Raw genomic sequence first — 12,451 nt, 5'->3', positions numbered from 1 at the left:
AGAGTAGAGGTGGTACAGGTTTGCATACAGGTCACTAAAGGTAGTAGGTTAAGTAGAGAGGAACATAAATGGACAAACCAAGGTCTTTAGCTTTAGGAATAGATTAGATTGCAAAAGTACTGTTGAACTTGTACAAGACATGCATTAAGCTGGAATGTCAGTCATCTATACAGAATTGAATACTGAAATATTTACAAGCATGTGAAATACACGGAATGGAACAGAATCATTACTGTAGAGTTTTTTAGTCATGGAGATGGGCCCCTTGGATGGGCCATTCACCCTTGGGCCCAACTGAGACTTCAAGGTGTCAATTATCAGAAGCCCCCTTCCGACTTTGGGAATCATCTTCCATGCCCTCCCATTCCAAAGTCCAATGGCTGCTGGACTACTCTCCCCACCCAGCCTCTCCTCTGAAACTGCAACTGCCCACTCTCCAACTAACCAGGTCTTCCCTTGCCCTTATCCTGCTGTCTGGTCTTGGAAATTGGGCTCTGGAAGGTTGAGGCTCTTCCATTTCTGTGCACTGCAGCTCCTGTTGCTACAGAGACTAGAGAGTTGCCAGCCAAATAGAATAATTGGCAGTGCTCCAAGTTGAAACCTCTGCCCAACTGAGGGATGGAAACCTTATCTGCAGCCAGTTAATGTTTATTCAAGCATAAAATGGCTGCAAGGCAGTCAGAGTTGGAGGGGACTCTTCGGATGGCTGGAAGGGAAACCCTGCCATCAGAAATATTCAGATCTCAGCTTCACTCAGACAGCAAATGGGGATTTCATAAGAAGTTAATTGGCTACTCTAGACTTCCCAATCATTTGTTATTTGACAGAATGCATTGGAACAATTATTTGGTGCAGTATGTTCCTTCACTGTTGCTGGATCAAAATCCTGGAACTCCCTCCCCGACTGAGGGTGTACCAATGCCACACAGACTGCAGCATGGGGTGACACAGTAGCATAGTGGTTAGCAGTGCTGCATCGCAGCACCAGGGACCCAGGTTCGATTCCTGGTGTGGGTCACTGTCTGTGTGAAGTTTGCAAATTCTCCCATGTCTGTGTGGATTTCCTCCTGGTGCTCCAGTTTCCTCCCGCAGTCCAACGATGTGCAAGTTAGATGAATTGGCCATGTTAAATTCTCCCTCAGTGTACCTGAACAGGTGCTGGAGTATGGCGACCAGGGGATTTTCATAGTATCTTCATTACAGTGTGAATATAAGCCTACTTGTGACTAGTAAATAAACTTTATTCGAGAAAACAGCTCACCACGTTCTCAAAGGCAATTAGGGATCAGCAATAAATGCTGGCCTAGCCAGCAAGACCCACATCCCTTGAATGAATAAGTCTACGCTGATAAGTTACTATTTTACTCACTCTGTTCGAACAGATTCTTTTAATAGCAGAGAAATCCACATTAGTTCTATTTGAAGAATCAGTTCTGACACTCAGCAATTTGTTTTATATTCATCTTAAACGTCTGCCTTCCTAATTCTATTTCTGGTACCAGAAAGGAAAAATAAATCACCATTTGTCAATCATTAACCCTTCACAGTATTGAAGGGTGTCATCAGGTCTAATATAAAAAGCTCAACTTCTCAAGTTGCTCTCCATGACTAAAAAACTCTACAGCAATTATTCTGTTCCATGCTGTGTATTTCACATGCTTCTAAATATTTCAGTATTCAATTCTGTATAGATGACTGACATTCCAGCCTAATGCATGTCGTGTACAAGTTCAACAGTACTTTTGCAATCTAAGTCACTATTCCTAAAGTTAAAGACCTTGGTTTGTCCATTTATGTTCCTTTCTACTTAATCTACTACCTTTAATGACCAGTGTTGTATGCAAACCTGTACCTCCTCTGCTCTACACAATATACAATTTTAACATTTAAGACATTTTTTTCATTCTAATTTCCAAAATGCATTCCTTCTACATTTTTCTGCGTTGACCTGACAGAAGAATTCATGAATGCCGTATAGTTTGGATTATCGTTCTTTTTTTAACCAAATCAACCTGGTTCAGCAGATAAAAACTTACAGCACTCATAATTGAACCTCAAATTATTTGCTTACAACACAAATGAAATATAGGAGAAAATCTTACCTACCTAAATAAAGGTATGTTTGGAAATAAAGTATTTATAATTAATGCATCTTTTCTTAATTAAGGAACCTACTTCTTGGAAAATCAATCTCCAAGTCCAATGCAAGTTCGTACTGATTACTCGGCATATTGGATTGCTCTTCCAAATCATCTTTAATGGTACCAAAAACATCCAAGAAACTTTCACCATTCTCATCGTTGTCAATACCTAAGAACAGATTTTCACAGTAGTTCAGCATAGATGTTGCAGTTTATTAAGACTAAAGTATACAATTCTATGTGCTTTTGAACCATTTTCAGGTGACACAATAAGCATACCACGTTTCTTGAAATTTTATTTTCTTTTATATACAGACGGAATGCTGTTGTGAAATTCAAGTCAAAATTTTCCACAATGAAACCCAATCAAATGGTTCAAAATAAGGAAAATGTGGTGCAACAAGAAAAAGAATTGGGTCAGGCAATGCTTGTTTTAACTTCCTTGTTGGATGTACACTAAAAGCAAGTAAATGGTTAAGTGGGAAACTTGTTCTCACGTTTCTGATAATCAACTCCTCAACAGATGCCAGGAAGAAACTGAAAAACAGGGACTAGAAATTAGAGTGCATGCAACAGATGGCATACAGGATACAGCCCTTGCCTTCAAATGAACATTACCAGGCAGTTCGCTGACTCAGATAATTGGGTTGGTGTGACACCAATAGTGACTCTCAAGCAAGTCTTCAAAGGGAATTGAGAAAAGGGATGACCAGGAGGGTAGTGACAGTAGTGGAGGGTGTTTCATGGCTGGGATCAAGAGGGAAGTACTGGCCTGTTCCTTCTGGGCTCACATTCAGCCAAGTACATTTAAATACATCCCTTGGTAGTTGTGGCCTGCAGAAGTGCTTTTAACTACAGTCTGTTGACCATATGTGGACCTGGCTTTCCCTGAACTCAGCTGTTTGACCTGTATGCTTTTGAGGGCAATCCAATATCAAAGCTGATTTGACTCCTGGCAAATTGATCACATAGTACTCGATCTTGTAACAGATGCTCATTGTTTATAAATGCTATTGCAGCAACTCGAGTTGAGCATCTCAGCCCAAGGCCCAAAAAAAATTCATAAAAACAAGCGTTATGACGCTTGTATTGACTGCAATGAGGCACACCAAATAGATATCACTGATTCTCAGGACGGATGTCAAAGGTAGGTTCTTTACCCAGAGGGTGGTGGGGGAATGGAATGCCCTGCCTGCTGCAGTTGTAGATGCGCCTAGTTTGGGGGCGTTTAAGAGGTCTGTGGATAGGTTTATGGATGGAAAGGGATTGGTTTAGGTTAGAGGGTCATTGCTTTTTTCTTAATTGGTCGGCGCAACATCGTGGGCCGAAGGGCCTGTTCTGCGCTGTAATGTTCTATGATTCAACAAAAACATTGCATTAACAGCTAACTACAGTTTTTCTACAATATACAAATTATAAAAATAATAAAAACCAAACCTATTTCAGCCACTGACTCTTACACTGCTAAAAGACAGCTTCAGTGAGGAAAAGCACAGTTCTCAGTGAGAAGTACAAAAGCTGCCCAACTCCCAGGACAAAACATATTATACATCAGCACACACGCTACAGGCTACCACAACCTTGCCCTATAGTTATGGTTGCTCATTTTCTCTTTCCCTCTCCATAGATTTTTGGGATTCCAGGTAATTTTTGCTGTCCACAATGTTGTCATCTTCACAACCAGCATCAAAGCTTTGCATTTTGAATGCAAAGGGAAGACCATAGGACCCAGATAAGTTTGACTCATTGCAAGTCATAAAAGCCAGGCCACTGTATCGCTACAACCTGTATTTCAAGTACCCTCATAATAGAGCAACCTACATTAAAAATGGCAAGAAAAGATTGTTGCTCTGATTTCTCTCTATTTTAGATTTGCAGTTGGATGAGAAGCACTGCTAGTAACAGGATTTCCTTACCAGAAGTTTTAAATTTTCGCAACATGGAAACATAGAAATTTTTAAACAAAAAAGGGCACAATGTAATCCAATTCATTTTCACGGATTCCAGATATTTCTTTAAATGTTCTCATTGTACCTGTACCTGATTCTTTTGCAAACATTTTCTATAATAAACTGTGAAATCAGAGAACCTCCAAAGTCGCTTGTTTCCTTCAATACTCAACCTTCAATTTGGTTCACAAAACTACAGGAAAACACATCTATAACAACATTCTTTAAATCTGTAACATTATCATTTGCAACTTGGTTCCTTTGGAACACAGTCAACCATTAGAGCACTTTGAAATGTGCAACTGCTCATTCAGATATAACGAAGTACCAGGTGTGTTGGAATGATGGGTGATTGCCAGATTTAAATTCAATATCAACTGGTTGTGGCACTGTACAGAGTTACGGCCAGCATTCCGAGGCTAATGCCTAACCAATGACTTGTATAGACAAGGGGATTAAGGGTTATGGGGAGAAAGCGAGAAAGTGGAACTGATCCACTTCAGATCAGCCATGATCTTATTAAATGGCAGGGCAGGCTCAAAGGGCTAGATGGCCTACTCCTGCTCCTATTCCTTATGTTCTTATATATTTGCTCACCATAACCTCATTGCTTTTGCACTCATGTCTCTATTTATAAAGTCATTTTTTAAAAAAATCCTATCAATTGCTCCTGACAGCTTCAATGTGGACATGTGAAACCTCCAGGTTCCTGCACCTTCTTTAAAATTGTACTATTTATATTGCCTGAGTTCCCTCAACATAGTTATTTTCATTCTTAGCTTTGACAACATTATTGAATTGAATGATCACGGGATCCCAATCTCCAAGCTAGGGTGCATCAATGAAGTCACTTCATCTCTTTTTGTAGGTCTATACTTGCAAATAATTGCATGTCCTCTTCTTCCAGGTTCTGGCCATCCTCTGCGGTTAGGCATTTTAACCAAATGTCAGAAGTATCAATATTCATGAAAACCACACAACTCCGATGCTTCATTCTTAATGGTTAAAATTGAGAGCTAGTAGAGAGTATGCAAGTGATAAATGGGACTTGATTTTATATTATTTGGCATTACATTACATTAGTATTATCACTGGAGCCAGGGTAATTCTCCAAGTACCTGGATTCAAACCCCACCTTGGCAGATGATGAAATCTGAGTTGAAAAGATGTCTGGAATTTTAAAAAGTCAATGATGAACATGAAACCATTGTCAACTGTTGTAAAAATCCATCTGATTCACTTATGTCCTTTAAGGAAGGCAATCCGCTGTCCTTACCCGGTCTGGCCTACATGATTCCAGATCCATAACAATGTGGTAAATTCTTAAACGTCCCCCTTGTGGAATTAGGGATTGGCAATAAATATTGGCCCAGCCAGTAACACTCACATCTCATGAAAGATTAAAAAATACACAGAAGGATCAACATGGAAGAAAGAAAACTAATGTTGGGGATTGTACAAAATAATGGTTAGGCTGCAGTTGGAGTAGAATTTTGCAGTTCTGGGGCTACATTACATCCTGGGCATTCTTGTTGTGTTATGTATAGCTGCAAACCCAGTAATGCATTCAATTTAAACTGCTGCTCCAATTTTATTCCTGGTATCCAGAACCACCTATGGAAACACTAATTATACATTGCATCCTTTCCCATTTCCTTTGCCCTTTCAAACAAGTATTAAATCTTACCACAGAATTCCATAGATACAGGATTCCTTTCTGCTTCAGCTATTATCTCTGCCATAGCAAGTATGTCAGCTTCAATTGGATTTGAAGGGACCTTCCTTTTTAGATCTTCTATTGTTTCAACTATCTTCTCAGCATCCCCTAGAGTAGTAGGCAGAAACACTGGAACAGGTACCTGCTCCAGACATACTTCATTAATTGTTGCATATCTTATGACAAATATGCTATCAATATGAAAGGGGAAACTGGCAAAAATTTAGAAAATTTAGGTTGGGGGGGGGCTGCAAGAAAAAAGTGAAACAAATGGTTCCATTTATCCATTTCATTTACTCAAACTGTGCTTCTAATTCGATTTTTAAATTACCCATAGGGCTTATCTTCCAATGTATTAAGTACATGTTTGAAGACTAAACTTACCGGAATAGGCATAGAGACAGGTACTGGATAGTTGTTGCAATACATGTGCATAGGTATTGGTATATAAACTGGCACAGGGATAGGCACAGGAACTAACTGAGTGTTCCAATCCTCCTCTGAAATAAGAAATATATACAAATCTTCATGTCAAACATATAGTTAAAAATACATTTCAGAAAGAGAGACTTGTGAAGAAAATGAATAACAAGGTAGAGAATGGGAAGAAGGAGGCAATATGTGAGTCTTCAACTAATTTTTAAAGTGAAAAGGAAAGAATTGTCCTTATTGCTTACAATTTTTTTGGACTGTCTTTGCATTTTGACATCAAGACCTTGGCTTCTACCAAAACCTAGTTTGAAATTGAAGTTTTATCTTGACCTGAGGCCATACAAATTGAATCTGCATTGTATAATCTGAGCATGGGTAACATGTCTAATCTTCCAGAACATATCAGTGTTATCCAGTCAGATGTACCAATGGACTACTTCTCTTCAGCATCTTCAACTTTCTGCATAAATAACTTCTCTTCAAATCTTGTTTTTTCACAATTGTCAAATTTTGAAAGATTAAATGATGCAATATTCTTTATTTTCAAAGCACATAGATGCCTTAACTAATGTAGTAAACATACAAATTGTGCAACTTTTGTTTTGCATTCTATGAACTTCAGAATATATCTTAAGATGAGTGACAAACACAAAGCATAAAAGGCAGACATGATAATTGGATCTCTTATGAAAGGCACATAGTAGGGGATACTTCAGCTGCTGAATGCATGTTCAGCTATGTGCCAATAGAGTAGGTGCTCAGGTGAAGTATTGAGCTTTAAAATGGCAGTGCTAGTGTAACACCATGGTGGCTACTCTGCATACAGCTGTTACAACACAGCCTTTATAAAATTAGCATTTAATGTGGCTAACACAGAAGTTTGCATGCACACCACGGATACCACATTGGAAGCAAAACAACACCTGTTACGTTGAAAACCCAGCACAACTAAGACAAATTTTGAAACCAATAAGACTTAATGTCTGCATTCATTTTCTGTTCTCTTTCCATTATCAAGTCTTGTCACATGGTCACCTTCTCCATTATAAATATGATCTCCAAATTTATAATAGAATCTGCCAATGTAAATGTGCCCCAATGTAATCACAGCTACATGTCACTGACAGCACCACAAAACCTCAGCTTTGCATCTCCCAGGTGCTGTATCTATCCTGCAGAGAAACTCTTACGTTCCATGCAGCTCTACTTCTTTGTTTCTAAACTGTTCCAAGTTTGGTATTTAAACTGTAAATACCAAGGCAAAGTAAAGGTAATAATATTTCAACTAGGGACAGGTTTACATAGTATCTATACCAGATGCACAGTCTGCTCTCTAACCCCACTTCACCTGGAGGCAACAGCTGGCGTCTCCATTCCGCACATACCGTGCCATGTATATTGAATATACAAACATAAAACTGCAAAGCCATTAAAGTTGATCAAAAATGCATTGTGTCAGTCAGCAGCTGAGCAGACTTACCTCAATTGTCTGCTCAAAATTGTTATCAAGAGGCAAGAATATCAAAAAATTATAAACAAGGATCTCAAGACCAGGGGAAAGATTGCAAAACTTGCTCGAGAGCATCAGAAGAATGCCCAGCCACTCTGAACAATCTGGCTTAATTAACATTCCACTGGGCATTCTGAAAATACAGTAAAAAGTCTGACAACACCAGGTTTTAGTCCAACCGATTTATCTGATAATACTCACAAGCTTTCGAGGGGGCTGCCTCTCCATTCACCTGACGAAGAGGCAGTCTCCTCGAAAGCTTGTGAGTATTATCAAATAAATCGGTTGGACTAAAACCTGGTGTTGTCAGACTTTTTACTGTGTTTATGCCAGTCCTACGCCGGCATTCCCACATCATTCTGAAAATCTCAGGAAAAAAGTGAAAATTCATACCTGTTTGACAGGATTTTGACTGCATATGAGGTTTACAATAAGTAGCTTTTGTCTGGGTCAAAGGCTTGCACAATAATGCTTTATTTTTCAGCTCTTTTACAGGTGTTGGTGAAGGTGTTGATGTTTGATTAGATGCCTAAGAATTAAAACAAGACAAATCAATGGAAAGATATACTAAAGCTTTTCTCTTCAAGTGAGATTCAAACTTGTTGAAGGGGACAATACTTACTGTGACTTTAAAAACTTGAGTCTGAACATTTTGATCTGAAACTGAAAAATGGAACAATATTTTGTTTAGGCAAAGTCATCAATCATAGGAAACAATTCAGTGAATCATGGGCAAATTTTAGCTGTAGATCATCTTATATCAACCTTTTCCCAGGTTGGAAGAGTCAATTACTAGGGGACACAGGTTTAAGGAGAGAGGGGCAAGGTTAAAAGGAGATGTACAAGGCAGTTTTTTTAAACATAGCGGGTGCCTGGAACTTGTTGCTGGGGAAGGTAGTGGAAGCGGATACGGTAGTGACTTAAGGGGTATCTTGACAAATATATGAATAGGAAGGGAATAGAGGGATATGGTCCCCAGAAGGGTAGGGGGTTTTAGTTAAGTCGGCATGGTCAGTGCAGCCTTGGAGGGCTGACCGGCCTGTTCCTGTGCTGTAATTTTCTTTGTTCTACTGAAATATTAGCAGGAGATTTATGGCAACTTGAAAAGTATATAAAAAAACAAGTAAATAATGAATGGTCAACCATCAATCTCATACACAAATTATACAGTTTGCAGTTGTGCAATACACTTGCAATAATCCAAGTCTGGTGCATAACATTCATCTCACAAGTGACCTGTTCCAACATCAGACGTCATGTTTGGAATGCACATCTTTCTTGCATGTTTTTTAGCATTTTCTTCAAAAGGTTTAAATTAATGGGCAACTGCATACAGGAAGGTTTGAATGAAGTATGAGCGGTTGGCAAACTATTTTGACATCCGTGATGAATTCATTTATAAATAAAATGTACGTAAATTTCCTTTAACATTGATATTTTTAGTCATTTGGAGTGATTAGAGTAGAACAAATAACAAAGAAAATTACCGCATAGGAACAAGTCTTGGCCTTTTGGCTAAGATCAAGTGTAGTATCGACATGCGGTGCTTGGTGAAGTCATTAGGTTACACTTTCACTTCATTTGAAGCAATGTTTAAAAGCGGCATCTTGGCCTTTTGGCTAAGATGCAAATGAGATCAAGCTTTAGAGGAGGAGATATGCCTACTCCAGTCAGCTTGGATCATGTAGATCAAGCCCAAGACAGGAGGTGAGAGCCCTGTCTTGTCAGCTTGGATCGGGAATGTCTCAACTTGTTGAAACTCTGAATTGGGCTTGATTGGATTGAATTGGAATAAAAACAAAAAAAAAAGGACCCTTCGGCCCTCCAAGCCTGCACTGACCATGCTGCCCGACTGAATTAAAACCCGCAGTAGCTGGGATTATTTTCCTTAGAGCAGAAAAGATTCTGAGAAATTTAATAGAGGTGTTGAAAATTATGAGGGATTTCACAATCAAATAGTACAAGTTTACCAAGATGTACGATCTGAAAAGTATTGCCTAAAAGAGCGGAAGGTGAAGATTTAATAACCTTCAAACAGGGATTATAATTGAAAAAGAAAAATTTGCAGGGCAGTGAGGAAATAATAGAGAAGTAGACCTGTTGTGGGCATAATGGATCTCCTTGAATTGCATGATTCTACAATTTTGTAACACTGTTCAACAAGCATTCATGCAAGCTGCATTGAGTGACATGAGCAAGCAGCAATGTCAGAACAATAAACGATACTCATTTTATATCAACAGAATAAGGTAATTATGCACCTTCAAAAAAGTTGTAAATATGATTGGATGGGAATATTTAGCTGAGGATGGGGATGAATTCTTGGTAATATGACTAGTAATATGATTAATAACATATTAGTGGCTACGTGGCAATGACTGACCAATAAAGAACTAAACGGACGGCAGATTGTATAGACGTGAAAAAATATCTTTTCCCCGTAGACTGTCATTTGACAGTATTCCTGTCAATCAGGAATATGGTAAATCTGGACTGCTGACTTCTCAATGGAAGGCTTCAGTTCTGCTTTGTAATCAGCCGGTGAAGTATTTAACCATAAATATGAGTAAATCTTTCTGAATGCAGTGCAAAGCTATTTCTTGTGAGCAAGCACCTACCCATATTTAGGTTTTCAGGACCTTTTTGTGTAAACATATTGGGTTCATTTTGCTGACAATAGAACTGCAGAAGGCACTGCTGATTACAAAAATGCTTCATTTCTCCCCGCCACTGAACTGATTCAGTCAGTTCTCTCTGAGCTTTACAGCAGTCACATCTTGCAGCCTAAAAAGAAAGAAAAATATGAATTACTTCATGAGAAATGCAATTTCTGAAATACAATGCTTCCATAATTTATATATGGTGGCAAATAGTTAGCACAGCTGCCTCAGAGCACCAGGGACCCAGGTTCGGTTCCCAGCTTGAGTCACTGACTGTGTGGAGTCTACACATTCTCGCTGTGCCTGTGTGGGTTTCCTCCGAGTGCTATAGTTTCCTCCCACAGTCCAAAAGATGTGCTGGTTAGGTGCATTGGCCATGCCAAATTCTCCCTCAGGTACACCCAAACAGGAGGTGGCAACTGGGAATTTTCACAGTAACCTCATTGCAGTGTTAATGTAAACCTACTTGTGACAATGAATGAATAAATAAGTAAATAGATTAGGTGATACTTAGAATAATAGAATCCTACAATGCAGAAGGAGGCCATTTGGCCCATCAAATCTACACTGACCATAATCCCACCTAAGCCCTATATCCATAACCCCATGCATTGATCTTAGCTAGTCCCCACTAACTCTAAGGGGCAATTAACATGGCCAATCAACCTAATCCTCACATCTTTGGACTGTGGGAGGAGATGGAGCACCCGGAGAAGATGCACGCAGACACAGGAGAATGTGCAAACTCCAGACAAACAGCGACCCAAGCCGGGAATTGAACCCAGGTCTCTGGCGCTGTGAGGTAGCAATGCTAACCATGCCACCCAACTTGCTTTCAAATAACGGTGTGCACTGCAATTTAAGTAAACAGTGCTTTCAGATCCAATCTGATTAAACTATTCACTTGAATACGCTAATCATCCTGCTTGTCTAATAGTTTGTCTAGGTTGTACAGCCTATTAACATTTTTCTGTCATGCTAAACATCCATTTACGTATTTTTACACAAGGCAATATTTGTAACAGAAACAAATATAGAAAATAATGTGACTGGTCACTTCACTGATTTTATGGCATCAAGGCAAACCATTAACAAGGAATTGGATTCATGTTATAGCAACCACATTATAGCAGACTGATCAATGTCAATATGCAAAAATTACATTGCTTCATAGAATTTATTCTACTTTCACATTGACACCTATTTATTTATCTGTACGTTTGTGCCAACTTGTGGGACTTCACAGGGAAGCACAAGAAAGAACTGCAGAGGTTGCGTTTATTTCAAAATTAGTCACTGTTTTTCACTAATCTTGCTGTGCTGCAGAAAATTGCAAATAGAATTGGCACTGTGGCAAACAAGTTAAAGAAAATCTTGTTCTTAATGTGCTTTTTGTACAAAAGAGGAAATAGTTACCTATTTCTTATTTTCTAACGAAAAGAGCATGAACTCTTGAGGACTGGATCACCATCAGAAAGGTCAACAGTCTGTAAATTCTACCTCATGTTCTTTATAACGTATGCGTGATCACATTTATTCCAAGGAGGCAGATTTGATACATTTTAAATTAATAATGCACATATAGGCAAGGCATGGGCTAGATTTAAAACTGTCTCTATAACAATTCTGATTGTAAATGCAGAAGCTAAAGACAAAAATAACTACTGAAGAAAATAAACTTCACTGACCTTAAAATACCAGTCTATAAACCTTTTGCAACAATCATCACTACAAAAATCTCTCGCTTTTCCGTCAATTTCTTTAGCTGCAGCCCGTTTACACATCTGGGAGCAGTAACTGCAGGTAACACAGCGAAGACCCAAACGTTTTGCGAAGTCTTGCTTATATAGAAGCTTACAGCCTGAAAACAGAGTTGGTTTTAAACAATCTTCCATCCAAATTAGACCAGCCACAATATAATTAAACGGAGGAATAGCCTCTTCGGGCGAAAGGACTACTCCTGTTCCTATGTTCTGATGCAAGTTATAAGAAGTTTTGCCAATCAAACATAAAAATCTTGGGAAAACATTTAAAATTATTTT

At 38.8% G+C, this 12,451-nt stretch overlaps 1 protein-coding gene and 1 non-coding gene across 6 annotated transcripts in view; one reads left to right on the top strand and one right to left on the bottom strand.

Moving 5' to 3' along the window:
- zmym2 (zinc finger, MYM-type 2) overlaps positions 1-12,451 on the bottom strand; it is a 109,494-nt gene that overhangs the window by 20,338 nt on the left and 76,705 nt on the right. For all 5 annotated transcript variants that reach the window (XM_080197307.1, XM_080197312.1, XM_080197309.1 and 2 more), the window contains 7 exons: positions 12,098-12,270; positions 10,368-10,533; positions 8,372-8,412; positions 8,143-8,278; positions 6,192-6,307; positions 5,778-5,949; positions 2,176-2,310 (listed from right to left, as the gene is read on the bottom strand). In XM_080197307.1, coding sequence (XP_080053433.1) covers positions 2,176-2,310; positions 5,778-5,949; positions 6,192-6,307; positions 8,143-8,278; positions 8,372-8,412; positions 10,368-10,533; positions 12,098-12,270 — 939 coding nt within the window. The remainder of the gene's footprint in view (positions 1-2,175; positions 2,311-5,777; positions 5,950-6,191; positions 6,308-8,142; positions 8,279-8,371; positions 8,413-10,367; positions 10,534-12,097; positions 12,271-12,451) is intronic.
- LOC145349624 (U2 spliceosomal RNA) lies at positions 9,245-9,442 on the top strand. Its single transcript, XR_013888128.1, has one exon. It is a non-coding gene; the product is annotated as a U2 spliceosomal RNA (small nuclear RNA).

This window comes from Carcharhinus amblyrhynchos, chromosome 10, assembly GCF_965287045.1.
Source record: "Carcharhinus amblyrhynchos chromosome 10, sCarAmb.v2.hapA, whole genome shotgun sequence".
NCBI classification, from domain to species: Eukaryota; Metazoa; Chordata; class Chondrichthyes; order Carcharhiniformes; family Carcharhinidae; genus Carcharhinus; species Carcharhinus amblyrhynchos.
The sequence above is the reverse complement of the archived record's forward strand: the minus strand, read 5'-3'. Positions and strand labels throughout refer to the sequence as shown.